General features: G+C 41.8%; 1 protein-coding gene across 5 annotated transcripts in view; it reads right to left on the reverse strand.

The window, feature by feature from the left end:
* Positions 1 to 18,359, reverse strand: part of MOB3B (MOB kinase activator 3B) — a 92,946-nt gene that overhangs the window by 31,753 nt on the left and 42,834 nt on the right. For 3 of the 5 annotated variants that reach the window (XM_051643700.1, XM_051643702.1, XM_051643701.1), the window contains one exon: positions 7,556 to 8,164. In XM_051643700.1, the coding sequence (XP_051499660.1) occupies positions 7,556 to 7,973 (418 nt within the window). In that variant the 5' untranslated portion in view covers positions 7,974 to 8,164. Of the gene's footprint in view, positions 1 to 7,555; positions 8,165 to 8,562; positions 8,653 to 14,291; positions 14,336 to 18,359 lie in introns of those variants that run through there. The other 2 variants (XM_051643704.1, XM_051643703.1) reach the window with 2 other exon arrangements.

Raw genomic sequence — 18,359 nt, forward strand, 5'->3', positions numbered from 1 at the left:
CTGTACAAATAACAATTACCATTATTTCACAATGCTAATGCTGACAATATGCACTTACTGGCAAACTACAATGCTTCTCAGTTCAGCTGAACATCCAATTCTTAAAAGAAAGGTAGTTCTTTCCATATGAAGATGAGAGTTTTGCCTTTCAAAGTCAAGCTTTGAAAGCTTGTCCTCATTGTCTTCCTTTTCTCCTTCCAACTATTAACAGACTTTGATTATTCCCTTCTTGATCATCTCTGATTCCAGATGTCTTTGCAACCTTCTTTTTGTTTCTCATGAGTCAAAGTGCCTATGATTCATGTTATGAAAAGGAAATACAAATTTCCACTGTGTATTTTCAAGAATAGGAAGGGCCACATCAGCTTTCGTATTCCTCAGACACGTGACTCACTGTGAGATTGAAAGAAGAAAAAATCCTCTGTGTCAGCACTGTTGGTAAAGTGCTGTCTCACTCCACACTGTGTTGCTGAGATGCTCTGAACATTTGTCACACCCCTTCTAATCTCTGACTTTGCTGTAAGTGGGTTTTTCTGCTCAGTCATACGAAAGTCACCCACCAGGTGACTGCCTGCACTTACCCCCTATTCCCAGGATTCCAAGCATGGCTCACTGGATTTTCCAAGTAAAGAAAAACTTCTGAAGAGGGAGACTTAAGAAACACTACAGAGATTTAGGAAGTGTTTTAGGAATTTCCTATATTGATTTGCATGTGGAGACACCAACTATTGTGGTGCATCATCTGTCGGAGTGTGTCTTGTGTCAGTCCTCAGGGAAAATGGAACAATTTAAACTTTGGCTTTGGTTTTTTTCCTACTTGAAAACAATTCTTTGATATTAAATTTGTAACCACAAGACTTGAAGTCTTGTATGAACAATGTAAAACACTGAAAATTATTTGTTATTTCCACAGTCCATATGCTGCACATTGAAGTTTTGAAGCACACAGTCCATGATAAACAAGAATTTTTATTGTTTATCCCTGTGACACAGAACTTAAAACTAAGCCCAAGAATGCCTGTCAGGCTGCAAAGACTTTCTCTGGGGACCCAGTTGTTAATGTGAATTACAGCAGAAAACAGTTTTTGGAAGTATTACAGAAAAACTGGCTAACATGAACAATTCTGTGCACAAAGCCTATTTTTTGACAGGAAAACAATTACCTATTTTAAAAAAACCTTGCTCATTTAAAAAAACATAAAATGAAGAAACATGTTAAGGTTAAGAGTAGAGTCTTGCATCTGGGGAAGAACAACCCCATACACCAGGTTGGGAGCTGACCTGCTGGAGAGCAGCATAGGAGAAAAGGGACCTTGGGGTCCTGGTAAACAGAAGGATGATCATGAACTAGCAATGTGCCCTTGTGGCCAAGGAGGCCAGTGGCATCTTGGAATGTATTGGAAGGGGTGCGGTCATTAGGTCAAGAGAGGTTCTTCTCCCTCTCTACTCTGCCCTGGTGAGGCCACATCTGGAATATCGTGTCCAGTTCTGGGCCCCTCAGTTCAAGAAGGACAGGGAAGTGCTTGAAGGAGTCCAGCACAAAGCCACAAAGATAATTAAGGGAGTGGAACATCTCCCTTATGAGAAAAGGCTGAGGAAGCTGGGTCTCTTTAGCTTGGAGAAAAGGAGACTGAGGGGTGACCTCATCAGTGTTTATACATATGTAAAGGATGAGTGTCAGAAGGACAGAGCCAGGCTCTTCTCAGTGATGTCCAATGACAGGACAAGGGGCAACAGGTGCAAACTGGAACACACGAAGTTCAACATAAACATGAGGAAAAACTTTTTCACTGTGAAGGTGACAGAGCACTGGAACAGGCTGCCCAGAGAGACTGTGGAGTCTCCTTCACTGGAGATATTCAAAAGCCGCCTGGACACGATGCTGTGTGAGTTACTCTAGGGGATCCTGCTCTGGCAGGGGGGTTGGACTAGATGATCTTTTGAGGTCCTTTCCAACTCCTAACATTCTGTGATTGTGTGTGATTCTGTGAAGACAGATGAAAGGGATGGGAGTACTCCCCACAACTTATATTGGTTACAGCCTTGAGCACTAGGTAGAAAACACCGACTAACTGCATTTACCATATTATCATACTGTTGGCATATTACTGTACTAAGCACATTCTAAAATACCCACCCATAGGCTAGAGGGTTCTCTATTAACAAAAAGCCCCCTACTCTTTTAGTATGTGTAGTGAAATCTTTAAGCACTGTCACTTTAAATGGAAGCGAAGAACTAGTTAAGCAAGCATATCTAGGAGTGATAGAATATAATTCAAGATAAAGTAATGTTACATGTTTCTCTGTATAAATGTAGCACTCATCTTTTAGGAACCTGAGGTTGCTTTGTGGAATACCATCCTGCTCCCTTTTCTGCAGAACTGGATATTAAAGCAAATGTCTCAGCTCTGTGTGTGCATTGGCTTGTTGCGCACCAGGTGACAGATTCAGCTTTTGGTACAACATAGAGACCACCGTGAATTTTCTGCAATATTTCTGAGATTAAATAACAACTTAAGTTTGGCAAAATAAACCTAGACAAAAAGAAGCCATTAAGAAATCTGACACCTTTGAATCTTATTTTTCTTTGGTTCCAAAAAATGAACCAGCAAAGTCATTATGACCTGTAAATACTAGTCCTACAAATATTCTGCTTTGCAGTATATTAAACAAAGTCTGTTTTACAAGGTTTGAATAGTCCTCCTTGTTGATCAGGGAAAGAACTGCACACAACACTGTGGAATGCAGACTACTTAGTTAACAGAAACCCACTTTCCACGTCAGAGCATGTTCAAGGTATTGAATTTCTGACACTTTGGAGTTAGGCACAAGCTCAACCCCGGTGTGCCATAGACTTAACACACTACAGACTCAAGCTGTGTTGTGCAGGTGGCTAAGGAAATGAGGTTACATATACAGTTAGGGTAGAAGCTGTGGTTGTGGATTGCTGGTACCCCAAAAGACTACGGTTAACAGCCAGCAACCTGACCCCTCCCCTCAGTCCCAGGCAAAGCTTTGTTTTAAAATAAATGAAACAAACCAGCTGTAGAGATTGTATATTTTTAAGCATGGCAAGTTTGCATGAAGCAATGTCAGCTCCTGCATGGTGCAGTTGTAGCAGCTGCAAAGAATGAATTAAAAAATTATGAAGCAAACATCACTTTCCCCACACCATGGGCACCTCCTCATACTTTGGAAGAGCAGTAAAACAGGGATAGTTGTAAGACAAAGTCAGTGATGTCAAAATCTCTCCCCATATTAGTGCAGGCTGTATTGTGAAAAGGCCTTGCAAGCTTTGCCAGCTACCAAAATTTACTAGTTAAGCATTGACCAGGCAGTGTATTTCTAAACACACATAAATTTTTAATCCGAAGTCCTAGGCTTTAAATACTTTAGAAGTATGTTTTTGTTTTTATCAGCCATAACTAGGTTATTTGACTACAGTAACTTAATAACCTCTGAAATCCTCCTCTACAAAACCTATCCTAACTTAAAAGTAATTTTGTACTGCCATTAAATACCAAATCACAGCTTCTTAAGCTGCATAATCACTTTATAATAAATTTATCTCTTGTTCCTGAAGCAGCCTGTCAGTGTTGAAATTAGAATTAAGAATCACAGGACAGTTCAGGCTGCCACAGATTTTTGCAGGTCTACATCCCAGCTTTTTTCTTTGTATAGCCATCAGATCAGGTTGCTTAAGGCTTTAGCGAGCCTAGTCTTGAAAACCTCAAAGGATGGAGACAGCACAGCCTCTCTGGGTCCCCTCTCAGCTCCTTTATTGTCATCATGGGGAAAAGTTTTTCATTAAGTTCATGTTCTTGTTTATTTCAGCAGAAATTGCTGTCTTCTAACTGTATTCTCATTTCAAACTATGGACCTGATGAAGAAATAACATGGTGACGTTCTCTGGCCTGTGTTAAACTGGAGTTCAGATTAGAATAAACAAAATAATCCCCTGTGGTTTTAAATATCTGGATATCTTTCCCAGCAACTCTTAGAACAGAAAAAAACATTCTGTTCACTGAAAATCCAAACAAAACAGAATTATTCCAAACTTAAGGCTGCAATAAGGAGGAGAAAATACCTAAGGCAACAAATTTGCCTTGTCTGGGAATCAGGAGTGGAGAGGTGTTTTCTTGCTATTATAGTGGGAGTCTGCTACAGGCCACCTGACCAGGAAGACCAAGTGGATGAGGCCCTTTATAGACAGATATAAGAAGCCTCATGTTCACAAGTCCAGGTCCTCATGGGGCACTTCAACTACAATCACTCTGGTATCTGTTGGCTGGGCAACACACCAGGGCATAAGCAATCCAGGAGGGTCCTGGAATGTACTGAAGATAATTTTTTTCGCTAAGTGACAGAGAAGCCAACAAAGAGAGGTGCTATGCTGGACTTTGTTCTCACCAACAAGGTGGTGCTGTGGGGAATGTGAAGCTCAAGGACAGCCTTGGCTGCAGTGACCATGAGATGGTGGAGTTCAAGATCCTTAGGGCAAGGAGGCAAGTGCACAGCAAGCTCGCCGCCCTGGACTTCAGGAAAGCAGACTTTGGCCTCTTCAGGGACCTGACTGGTAAAGTAGCATGGGATAAAGCCCTGGAGGGAAAAGGAGCTCAAGAAATCCAGTTAATAGTCAAGGATAACCTCCTCCAAGCTCTGGCATGATGCAATCCAACAAAGACAAAGTCAGACAAAAACACCAGAATGCCTGCATGGATGAACAAGGAGCTCCTGGACACATTTAGATGTAAAAAGAAAGAGAACAGAGAGTTGAAGCAAGACAGGTAGCTTAGGAGGAATACAAACAAGTTGACAGAGCTGCCAAGGATGAGGTTAGGAAAGCTAAAGCCTAGACAGCATTAAATCAAGGGAAACAAGAAAAGCTTCTAGAGGTATGTCAGTGATAAAAGGAAGACTAGGGAAAATGTGGGCCCTCTCTGGAAGGAAACAGGAGACCTGGTTACTTGGGTCATGAAGAAGGCTGAGGTACTTTGTGACTTCTTTACCTCAGACTTCACCAGCAAGTGCTCAAGCCACACTGCCAAAGTCACAGAAGGCAAAGGCAGGGACTGGAAGAGATCAGGTTTGAGACCATCTAAGGAACCAACCTGAAGAAGCACAACTCCATGGGACCTCATGAGATGGATCTGCAAGTCCTCAGGGAACTGGCAGGAGCTGCTTGGAGGAGAACAACAGTAGACTGAAGGTATTTGCTGATTCCATTCTTAGGCTTACAATAGGCAAACCTTCAGGATAAAAGTTCCTCCAGCTGTATCTTAGTATAAACACAAGGAGGAAGCATCTAGAGCTGAAAGCTTCTGTGTTATAGATTATTTGTTGGTTCAGTAAAGCCCATCAGCATGCCAGTGTGTCACCTGCTCCCTATGCTTGCAGACAGACCTCATTTTTTGCAAATTCAAACTGTAAGGGCAGAGTAATATTGCAATACTTCAAGAAACAGAAGCCTGCAGAAATACTAGTGGAAGCAAAATCACTGCACATACAACCCAGCTTCAATTCTAATTATCATTCACCCTGAAAAAACACAAACCAACAAATTCTTGAGAAATCAAGTCCATTTTTCATCACACGCACACAAAAAAACAGTTTTCTTTGAAATCCCCCTTCTTCCTGCTATGCTGGCAAAGTCCAGATTAAAAGATACAGTGTCCTGGTTTGAGTCAGGATGAAGCCCATTTTCCTTTCACTGATTTTTTTTTTTCCTTCAGTAAGCTCTCTTTTAACTAGCAGCAAATTTTCCAGCTATTAGACTCATAAAGCTGGAATGTTTATGTTACTGCTGAGACTCCAAGGTTACTTCTTTGCTGTGCCGCCTCAGATGCTATGGAGCAGAAGAGTTGTATCTGCAGCCTTCCTGTAGGAAGGAGTGGACTAGATGGACACCAAAATTGACCAAAGTATTCTGTTCCATATATCTATGTAAGCTCAGTGTAAGGTCAGAGATCATGGGAGTCCAGTTCCTTCCTGCTTATTCTTCCCTTCTCTCCCATCCACAGCCAGCATCCAGGGAGAATTCCATCTACCCATCACCACTGATCCCCAGGCTCATGCATTCCTGACCCTCACAACTCTCCCCTCAACTCCTGTCTGCTCTGCCACTCCCTCCAGCAGGTCTGGGACATTTGGGACTGGTCACAGCTCAGGAGATACTGTGGGAGTTGCTGGGGATGGGGGAAGGCAATAGGGGTTTTGCACATTCCTGAACATACTTGTACATAATTGTACATATTTTCTTTCATCATTAGTATTTAATTAAAGCTGTCTAGTTTAGTTTTCAGCTGGGGAAGTCTCTGTCCCTTTACTCTCTCTCCTTCCCTACCTGAGTGGGAGCAGGAAGGGATTGAGAGCATTACTGTTGCTGGTTTAATTGCCAATCCTGAGTCAAACTGTGACATACAGTTCCCACCTTCTTTCTACCTATTACTGTAGAAAGGTCACAGGAAATGGAAAACAAACCACAGGTTTGTCCAGACAAATAGCTGTCAAGGCCAAGAATAAGGCATTTCAAAGGACAGGAAATACTGCTAGATGAAGCTTCTTGATGTATGACCTACCAATTACCTGTGGGCCCTAGCTGCATATAAACTGCAAAATATTCAGATGAGCTTTAACATATGAGTATTCTTCTTGTTTGTTACTCATGTGGTCCAAGTATTTGTATATAATATGTCACATCTCTTACAGCAAATTCACAGATTTCCCACTTGAAAGAAATGAATCATGACTCCTTAACTAAAACTTCTAAAAATTACATAAGTACACTGATATCTCTAAGGTATTAGGTCCTGTCTTTTTTTAATTACCTGCAGCCACAGCTAAAGATTCAGGCTCTCTCCACTATACAATACACTCTTCTGCAAAGTCCTCCTCATCCATAGGGAACTATTCCAGCAAAGATACTTCCACTTACTTGCTACACACTTCAGGAAAACTAACTATAGTACTATAAAAGGCAAATCGTGCTGCCCACATCTCTCTCATCTGGATGGTCTACTTAAAGAACAGCAAAGCTTGTTTATTATATATAGTCTTATAAACAGCAAACTGGAGAATAATTCACTTCCCAATTTGTAAGCTTCAGATGGAAACTGAAGAGAGGGTGGAAGGGTGGAATTCAATGCATTCTGTACTCTAAAATTCCTTGTACTGTACTTAGTTTTACACACTTCCAAGGGAATTGGGCTTTGCTTTTCAACTGTTCTGTACCTGCCTAAGTGGCCAGACAAACTGCGAAGCAACACAGACTTGATTAGCTTTCAACAAGCTAATAATGCAAGCATTGACCATCCTTAGTGATTATCCTGAGAGGCTTACCAGGTACAAATAGCTAGAATGAAAACATTTTAGACTAACAAAACCCACCACACCTAACAATTGCAGTTAAGATTTCACACTACACCTGCAAGATGCCCTCCTCCCTCCCACCCACTGTTTAAAGGCTTGAATTTCACAACCCCTAAAAATGAGGGCGGAAAGATATCATGCTTGTAGTACACAGAATGAAAGCTAGCTTATGCTTCCTCACACTTACCAACACTGGTAGGAAATATATCCTCATTGTTGATTTGCACCTCTATCCAGTCCATGAGAAGATTCATATATTGGGGTGCTGGCAGTGCTGTGGGCTTCTTGTACTTCATGTCATCCTGCCACCGGTACTCATACTTGGGGCCTCCAGACATAACTGGACATGTCCTTTCCGTGCAGAACTCACAGATAGTTCCATAAATGAGGTTGATCCTGTTGAAAAAGTCAACAACATGGACAGCCACCCAGTCATTTTGGTCTTCTCCGCTGGGCAACTGCACAGCTGCTTTCAAGTCCACACCTGAGTTCAGAGAGGCCTGTGCTCGTTTGTGAAGTTCAAACCTCTGGGTCCCAGGTTCAAATTTACGTTTTGGGCGGAAAGTTTTATCTTTATTAAAGACTTGCTTGAGTGCTATGGACATGTCTGCAAATCTTCTGTTCTGTAGCAGCTAGTGGAAAAGCACAGCTGAAATTCAATGCAGGTATCTGGAAATGGTTGCTCCCTATCACAGGTCTTCCGGGCCCTGTTGTTTTTCTCAGAGAAGCTTGTATCAACTTTGGAAGGGTCCACTAGTTCTTCCTCTTAAAAGCCTTTCTGAAAGGCTTCATGTCCCTAAGGATTTGGAAACAGTATTTATTAGTGTTAGGCTTATATCTGGCCCAGTCAAGTTTGTTACCGTTTTACCATCATTTACTAGTAATTATGAAAATTATGAAAAACAAATACATACAAGCTAGCCTTAAAAAATGGCCAACAAGATAAACGTTGAAAAGATAGAAAAAAACATTTCACTTTTAAAAGTATTCAGTAATCCAAAATATCCATTCCTTTTCAATAACTACCAAATGGAGGCTTTTAAGGTATTAGAAAGACGGGAATTTAATAAATCTTGTATAATCTTTCCATCTTTACAGACTAATTTTTAAAGCAATACTATAATTTTGCTGCATTTTTATAGTGACTGCATATCATACATAATGTATATATAAACTTAGTAGACAACATGTTACCATTTCAAAGTCTTATATAACTGCTCCAAAAGCGACCCTAAGATTTCACCATAGCTTCAGAGATCTCTGTAAGAAAAAAATTCCCAAGCAAGATTTTTACCTACTTTTATTTTTGCAAACCTCATAAAACCTCATTAGAATGAAACTTACAATATTGCACAGAAATAATCCCTGTACAGGAAACTGTACAGGGATTATTATTTTTCTTGACCCATCTTCATGTAGTTTAGTAGTGGTTTAATTTTCTATTGGATTTTGTAGAATGGGATTTTCCACAGTTTTCCTTAACAGAAATCATGTCCATGAAAATTTTACTAGGCTATGAGTGGCAAGCAGTAAACTCTTCTGACGACAGTTGCACAAAACTTTGCTGAGGGGTAGAAAGGAAGAGAAAAAGGTGCTTATTTTTTCTTAAGTACAAGAAAGCAACATATACCTAAACAATGAAAAACATGGTGTGCTAGACCCCACTGCCCCCCAGTAAAATTCCAGTGCCATAAAAAGTCCTCTCCCAAATAGCTGAAAGATTAGCATCCAGCCAATTTGCCAGCAAGGAGCACCTAAACAAAATCAGCAGAGAAGTGTCTGGTTCTCCTTTTGCTGATGGCATGATGGAGGGATACTCCAATCATGAATTTATAAACAGCCATTCTTCCCAGGTCAGCAAAAGATGAGAAGTTCAGGGATGAACTCCCGCAAGACATATCTGACACACCCCTTGGAGTATTGTTCAAACACAGAGATCCTGAGTGTTAAAATCCAGATATCCTGACACTTGACAAAGGTCAGGGGAAGAAGACTTTAAAAAACCCCCTAGGCTTGGAACAATTGAATTAAGTGCTATTGGAAGGAAACCAAGCCACTTTAAAGAGACAACTTTGCTCTGCAGTTTGTTGTTTGTAACTAAGACCCATAACCTCCAGTTCTCAGATACTCTGTGCCAGTCAGTTGTTTCTTTAAAAGCTTTTCAAAGAATAGGTTAGTACTGTTGCACAGACTTAGCCTGTGACTGATACACATGGAGCCAGTGTCCCAGTTTGCAATAAGAAGGGTGTTTGTTCCAGACTTTCACAGCTTAGATAATTGCTTTCTTCCCCACCCTAATATACCTGGTGCTCTTATGTGGTTATTTTGACTCCCTCACCTGTAAATATTTACCAGAACACACAAGGAGTTTTTATTTAAAACAAGTGGATCACCAAACACAGCTCATCTTCAAAAGACAAACTGAAGCACAGCACTCACTGCTATTAAAGCTTTTCCAAGAAAAACAGAAGACACCATAATTAATAAGTTGTTTTTTTTTCTCTTGAATATGAAAGCATTATCAATAGTATTAAATATGTACTCTTTCTCACTCCTCTCCATGCATTCAGTTAGAATGCATAAAAGAAATTAATGCCGAGAAAAAGCAACCAAAACACTCCGCAAGCGACTCGTTATCTCAAGTCTTGTGTGTATCAGGAGTCACATACTGAAAGTGTCTGTGGAAGCACACAAACATCGTGGTCAAAGTCAACCCAAAGGCTAATCCAAAAAGTAACTACTACACAACCAGAAGAAACTGTTATTTAACTCACCAAGCCAGAATCCCAACAAACAAGAATTTCCTACACATTTCCTGTTTGGAGAGTTATCTGTTCAGTGTCTTGCCGTAAAAGCTAAGGCTCTTCCTCTTTCATCTTTCTATCACTTTACACAACAAAGAACTACATACCATCATTGCAAAGCTGGACTGTAGAAGTAAAACTCACTGTTTAACTTCTCTTTGAGACTTAGGTCTGCTAAGAGCTGATTTTTAATTATCTCTGAAAATGTGACTGAAGGCTGTACAAAGCCAGGGGGGATATAGACAGCCTTGCTTTTTCATGTGTTTTCACGTGTAAGAATACAAAATATAAAAATGTTTGACCTACGTTTCCTAGAAATACTGTGGTTAATTGGCTCTCTGAAATATTTTTTTCCACCCCACTTCCTGAGGGTATTTGCTATCTAGTTAACCCTTGTCTTCACTCAAAAGTTAACAGAAACGAAAGAAGAAATTAACAAGAATTTTCAGTCTTCCTCCCTCACTTCCAACACAGACTGCTTTACTGCAGGTTACACAACTGCCCTTATTGCACCCACTCAAGCAACCAGCTCAGTTACGCTTTTCTGAAGAGTTACAAACAGCATCACCATTACCTCTCTGGAATAAAGAAGATTTCATTTTACTCACAAGAGACAAAAGAACAGGCTCACTTGATTTTTAGGAGAGACTAAACCCAGACACTACGGTTGGATCCTTGAGAGGCTGAAGCCAGTGGGAACACTGTGGGCACTAAAAGCTTCTTTACTGCTTAGGCAATAAAGTGGTGGTAGTTAATGGTGGGACGGCCACTCCTCTACTTTGGACTGAATCATTAAGCCATTGAAGGAACTAATTCACCATTAGACTTCCAGCATGTTGCTGCACTGTGTTTGAATCAGCAGTCAGTGCTGAAAGGTCTGTCACTCCATCCTGGATCACATACTGTCAATTAAAACTTTGTAGTGTTTGACTTATAAAACAAAGCTATTAGTTTAAAATCATTTAGCATTAGCCAAAGGTAAACACGTGACAACCTCAACAAATGGGCAAAACCTCCTGATTTTGAAAGCACTATGAATGTAACTTGGCTTGCTGGTCACCACTTACACTTCCACACCAATTTTCATCTGATGAGAAATGTTCCCAGTTTCATTACCTGACTATATCTTAGAGGAGTTACTTCTAGAGAAGAAACACTGTGAACAATGTTGTGGTATTGGTTATATTGCATCACAGCTCCTTGAAATCTGTAGTACAATAGATTCCACCCTCCTACCATGTAAAATTAAACTTTACTTATTGCTAAGGTATTTTGCATTCTTGTATTGTAGTAATGCCTACAAAACTGCTCCTGACTTACACCTGTGTCAAAGGCAACAGAAACTGGCTTCCAATGTTTTATGATGGATTCTAACTAAACAACAGAGCATAAAGAATGGCATTATGGCTCTTTGCTTTGATGGTATACAGAGCCAGCATTCTGAATGCTCTTCTGAACGCTCTTCTGAACTACATGCTTAATGTATGTCTGTCCAGGCATGAGCAGCTCAGATAGGTAATTCCTTCCAACACTTCAGCTTCTTTGTTTTCAGAGCAACGTATTTATGAGGATGTGTGACAGTCACCAACAGCTTTTCCTAAGGGAGTGTTCCACTGCATGAATAATGCAGTTGGGTGAATATCCCTGCTGGCAGAGCCATGAGTGATTCAGAGATGATCTGTAACTGCAGATGTGGAGATGATATCAAAACAAAGAACCAGACCCTCACAATATTCACCCACAGTGACAGCACCACAGTGATCAATGCTATCCCTAGCCTTATGTAGAAACATGCACATACAGAGATAGCAACTCAGTCTAAATATCAGGTGTACCAAATCAACATGTGAAAATGATAAAACAGTCCTACCCACGCAGATCCCAGCAGAAAGAACACCCACAACAAACCACACACTATGATCACCATCATGTCTGAGTCACTGCTGAGTTAAAAACATATGGCATAATTTCATCATATACGTTCTATTAAATTACAAGTAATAAGAATGTTAGGAAACAGACTTACAAGCATACATCTTCTTTGCCTCAGTCTTTAACAAAAAGAATAGCTACCCTCAGGACAACTGGGCTTCTCAGTTGGTAGACAGGGATGGGGAACAGAATACCCCTCCTGTAATCCAGGAGGAAGTAGTTAGGGACCTGCTGTGCCACTTAGATCCCAACAAGTCCACAGGTCCGGATGGGATTCATCCTAGGGTGCTGAGGGAGCTGGCGGAAGAACTGGACAAGCCACTCTCAATCATTTATCACCAGTCCTGGCTGACTGGGGAGGTCCCAGATGACTGGAGGTTGGCCAGTGTGACACCCATCCACAAGAAGGGCTGGAAGGAGGATGCGGGGAACTATAGGCTCGTCAACCTTACCTGGGTGCCTGGCAAGATTATGGGGCAGAATATCCTGAGTTCCATCAAGCAGTAAAAGACAACCAGGGGATCAGGTCCAGCTAACATGCGTTTAGGAAAGGAACGTCCTACCTGACCAATCTCATCTCCTCCTATGACTGGGTGACCCACCTAGTGGATGAGGGGAAGGCTGTGGATGTGGTCTACCTCGACTTCAGCAAGGCCTTTGACACAGTCTCCCACAGCATCCTCCTGGAGAAGCTGGCAGCCCACAGCTTGGACAGGTGCACCCCTTGCTGGGTTAAAAACTGGTTGGATGACTGGGCCCAGAGATTGATGGTGAATGGAGCTGCATCCAGCTGGTGTCTGGTGACCGGTGGTGTTCCCCAGGGATCAGTACCGGGCCCAGTCCTCGTCAACATCTTTATTGATGACCTGGATGTGGGGATTGAGTCCACCCTCAATAAGTTCGCAGATGACACCAAGCTTAGGGATAGTATCAATCTGCTGGAGGGTAGGAAGAAGCTGCAGGAAGACCTGGACATGCTGAGTCGATGGGCTGAGGCCAATGGCATGAAATTCAGCAGGACCAAGTGCAGGGTCCTGCACTTTGGCCACAGTGACCCCAGGCAGCGCTACAGGCTGGGGGAAGATTGGCTGGAGAGCAGCCCAGCACAGAGGGACCTGGGAGCACTGCTTGACAACCAGCTGAACATGAGCCAGCAGTGTGCCCAGGTGGCCTGGAAGGCCAGTGGCATCCTGGCTTGTATCAGGAACAGTGTGGCCAGCAGAAGTAGGGATGTGATTCTCCCCCTGTACACAGCACTGGTGAGACCTCACCTCGAGTACTGTGTCCAGTTCTGGGCCCGTCACTTCAAGTAGGATAATGAGGTGCTGGAGCAGGTCCAGAGGAGAGCAATGAGGCTGGTGAAAGTACTAGAGGGAAGCTCTTATAGGGATAGGCTGAGGGAGCTGGGATTGTTTAGCCTGGAGAAGAGGAGACTCAGGGGGCACCTTATCACTCTCTTCAACTACCTGAAGGGAGGTTGTAGTCAGGAGTGGGCTGGGCTTTTTCCAGGCAACTAGGAACAAGACAAGAGGGCATGGCCTGAAGCTGCTCCAGGGGAGGTTTAGGTTGGATATTAGGAAGTACTTCCTCATGAAGAGGGTGATTAGACATTGGAATGGACTTCCCAGGGAAGTGGTGGAGGCACTGTTCCTCGATGTCTTCAGGGAAAGGCTGGATATGGCACTAAGTGCCATGGTCTAGTTGACGTGGTGATGTTGGTCATAGACTGGACTTGATGATCGTAGAGGTCTTTTCCAGCCTTGGCAATTCTGTGATTCTGTGATCACATCACTCTAGCAAGCATTATGCAAGATTCAGAGGGCTGCTGAGAAGGTAGCTGGTATAATTCCCATTTTATTAATGAAGAAAGTGCGGAGATATAGCTTCTCTAGCATCAAACACACAGGAAACCATTTTGAGACCTTACATGGTCTAATCCAAAGCCAGCCAAAGCCTGTAGGAAAACACACATTTGATCAAAATACCGTTAAGGTCCAACATTTTGTAGACGTCTCATGGCTGGCTTCATATTTCACTATCCGTACAAGGGTCCCTATTACAACAGCTACAGACAACTGGGGCAACAAATACATTATCTGGAGGCACATATATACACCATGCTCTCTTCTGATTGAGCAAATGCAGGTTTTTAATTTACAAGCTGTTTTTTGAAAGCCAGAATCTTACCACATGATGAACAGGTTCTCTGTTTAACACAACGTAGTATGAAGAATTATTCAGTAAAGAAAGGCCTGCCATCAAATCTGACAAAATTATGGCTGTTACAGAGCTGAAAGGGAAAGGAAAAAGGATCAAAGCCAATTTAGATTACTGAAAAAATGTCTCTTAAAACCAGCATACATAAACACAGGAACGAAGTTTTGAGAGCCGGTGTAGCTTTTCCTACATTCCATCCTATCCTCAACAATATTTCAAGTTCCATAAAGACTAAGCTCCCAGAATTAAGATTGTCTGATTATTACTGTAAGACTTAGAAGAAGTATACACAGAAATGTGTAAAAAAAAGTCTCAGTGTCCCAGGCACTGGCTTGGTTAACTTCTCCAGGGCTTCTACAGCAAGAAGTTTTCAGGTAGTACCATTACTATTACGGACAATATTCTGCTGCAGCCTTTGTCCATGTTTTCTGTGTTATTTACATGGAACCTAAAACATATTAATTAATACGCAAAATATCAATAGTAAATGGTAGCATCCACTGAAATGAAGCTTACTGATGCTTCAGAATAATAATTTGCTTTTGTTTATTGTAGCTGAAGTGACAGAAAATTTAGGGGGAAAAAAAACCACTAAAAAAAAATTGAAATTTGGCTTAAACTCCTCCCTAAGGAAAGATTCCTGGGGTTTCTTCAAGTGATTCCCTGTCCTCTAAAGTTACTAGGATTACCTTACATTAATCCTTACGTTGATAACCACAATAACAACACAGCAGCCACAAAGTACTCAGGTGGAAAGCTCTGACTGGAAAGAAGCCTTCCCATGGTCAGAAACACCTTGCACATAGTCCAACATCCATTCATCTGACATGCAATTACTGGCCCTTGTTTTGCATGTGCATGGGGAAAAAAAAAAGGAGCAAGTGATTTAATGAGACTAAAAAAGCCACAATTGTAAATAATTAAAGAAAACAGTATAAATAGTACTTTCATAATCACTCAAGGCTCAATGGAGTAAATATAAATTACATTTGAGTCTCTTCTTGTATAGACTAATAACCACTCCACTTCTGAGGTAAAATATTGGAAAGGGAAAAGAAAATACAATTCATAAATGTTGAGAAAGCTGTGTTCTTTAGAAATTAATGTAGTTATTTTAACAACAAACAATAGCTAAATTTAATCAGCTTCTGCCAGAAAATTTCTAATCTATGCTAATATTACAGCCACATTTGACAAAGTGAATTAAATGATGTTTTATGATTCTGCCAAAATGCAGAGATTTTCTTAGGGGTAAAACTGAAAAATCAGAACTAGCTAAAGAACAGGGTCAGTCTCTCTTGTGACTGAGTAACAATGGCTTGTGTGGGCACCCATGTTTTCAGTCAAATGCCAGTTAGACAAATGCAACTAATCAAGTTAACATAATAAATTTCATTAGCATATTTCAGAGTTGATGTTAAGCAGAACTATTGCATTTTAATATCCCAATGCTTTATTTACAACCATTTATTTCCACTTTTTTTCAATTAATTTCCCTTTTATACAGACTACAAAAATGAGAAGGTGCATCCCCTTTTCCTTTTAGGAAAATTGTTTTTACAAAATGATTAGAAGTTGATTTAAACAGTAGTCATTTCTACAATGAAGTACATCAGCTGTTTGGCAGCACCAGAATCAGGTGATGATAGATATGACTTACCATACCTTAGGTGATAAGTGCTGATTATTAACCTAAATGAAGCGTGCTTTTCACCATGGGGATAAATGTTTGTGTTTTAGCAGAGGATTCACCTCTCAACCAATACAATTCTAGTGCCTTTTACAAGTACTAAAAATAATCATACCTCATGTGAAGTTCTAGAAAGGTACACTGATTACCATGAAGATACTGAGCATACTGTGACATTTACTTCTTCACTGTAAGTTTATATTGTAACGGCACCCATGGCAACCCAGTCAGAAATGTGGCTTTACAGTTTAAGGTGAACTGAAAGAGATGTTGTGGTTTGGACCTAACACGACAATAAAGGAACAGCCACATGGCAGCTCATTCAACTTCTTTCCCCCCCACACTCACACCCTGAGATGAGGAGGACAAAGGCCAACTAGAAGCACATGGGTTAAGACAAAGAGAGAGGAGGATTCTTCACCGATTAAGGTCACAGGCAAAACAGACTCAACTTGGGGAAAAATAGTAATTTAACACTAATCCAATTACAACAGAACACAGACAACACACAGAGCAGGGCTTGCATATGTTACCCCACCCCTCCCTTCTTCCTGGGCCCAAATCACTTTGTTCCCAGTTTAGCTCCCTCCTTCCCCCAGTGGGACAGGGGGACAGGGGATGGGGTTTAGAGCCAGTTCACAGGCTGATGGTTCTTGCTGCTCCTTCCTCCTCAGGAAGAAGGATTCCTTACAGTCCTTCCCTGCTTCGCCATGAGATCCCTCCCATGGGAGAGAGTCCTCCATGAACCTCTCCTTCATGAGTCTTCCCACAAGATCCAGAGCAAGGTGCTCCAGCGTGGGCTTCCCACAGAGTCATGGGCTGCTTTGGGAACAGCCAACTCCTCTGGTGCCTGGGTCTTCCACAGCTGCATAATCCAAGTCTACTGGCAGCAATTCAACCCCTCCTGGCACCTTCAGGGAATGTTCCACCACACTCCTCCAGGAATGCAGGGGGACAGCCTGCCACCTCACCATAGGTTGAAGGGAAACTTCTGTTTGGACACCTTCTTCCCCTTCTTTGTCACCAACCATGGGCACTGTTCTGCCCTGCCAGCTCAGCTCTCTCTCCATTGCTTGCTCTCCTCAGGTCTTAAATAGTTATTTCATATGTTCATTGCAGAGGTGCATCCACTGTCTGTCTAATGGCTCCTTGGCTCACTGGTTTTGGATCTAAGGGAGCTCTTCAGCTTCTTACTGGAGCCACCCATGGGGCCCCTCCTCCACTACCAAAAAACCTGCAAAACCAAACCAGAACAATAGGTATCTCTCAAAACTACATTAAGAAACTGCAGAAAGGTTTAGGTTACACTGAAGTTGATCCTCTGATCTTCTGTCATCTAGGAATTTAAGGTCTTGACCCTCTACAGACTGATAGTCATGCAGGGGCGATCATTTTTTTTCTGGAAGTCAGTCTTACCTCAGTTCCTCCCCTGGCATGTTTCTGACTTCTTGCCACCTCCCCTATGATACCTGGCCCAGGTGTTTGTATATCCCCTAGCAGGGAACTGCTTAAGACTAAGATGTAAACTGCAAAAATCAAACAAACCACCCATTTTCCAACTCAATCAATTTCTTTGATCCCCTACTCGGCCACACAGCACAGGGAAGAGGACAGCACAAGAAAAGGTCTGTATAGAAGGCAGAGGATGAGACAGATGGAATAGGAAGCCCATGAGAGTGCTTTTTCAGCCATGACCATTTTAGTGGATCAGGGTGTTTGCTATGACCATTTCAGACATCCCAAACCTTTAAAGCAGGTGGAGAACACCCTTTAACTCAGGCAACTACTGAAGCTGAAGTCTGACAGAGTGATCACAGTGAAGCATGCAGCTCTGACAGTCCCTTTGAATGTTGTTTCTTGGCTACACACTCAGGTTCTTCCAGTTCTCTTCCTGGTCCACAGGCTTTTGCAAGTCTGAGCTGTGGCTAGCATGTGTGCAAGCACAGTCACTAAGCCACAATCTCTGCAAGTGCACAAACAGCCTCTGTTTTCAGTTATCAAGCCCTCATGACCTGTTATACCCTCCTACCACTAACAAAACAAAGCCTTTATGACTGCATGTGCCTAGTTTCAGTAGCTGCTGTTAAAATCATCACTTCTGTAAATGTTTACCATACTGGTGGATAGAGAGGTTCATCTTACTGCAGTAGGAATAGCAATGGAACCAGCTCACTAACCCTGCTTCTGCCAAAATCTTTCAGTCTCTGTGGATGGAGTCCCCACAACAGTGTATGGCTGGTACATTTTTGTAGAATGCTGCAACAGAGAACTGTTATTCATTTGTTTAATAGCAATATAAAAAGGAGAGGTGAAATGAGTTTTAAAATTTTACCAGCCTTGAAGGAGAT

The sequence above is a fragment of the Apus apus genome, chromosome Z, assembly GCF_020740795.1.
Source record: "Apus apus isolate bApuApu2 chromosome Z, bApuApu2.pri.cur, whole genome shotgun sequence".
Taxonomy (NCBI): Eukaryota; Metazoa; Chordata; class Aves; order Apodiformes; family Apodidae; genus Apus; species Apus apus.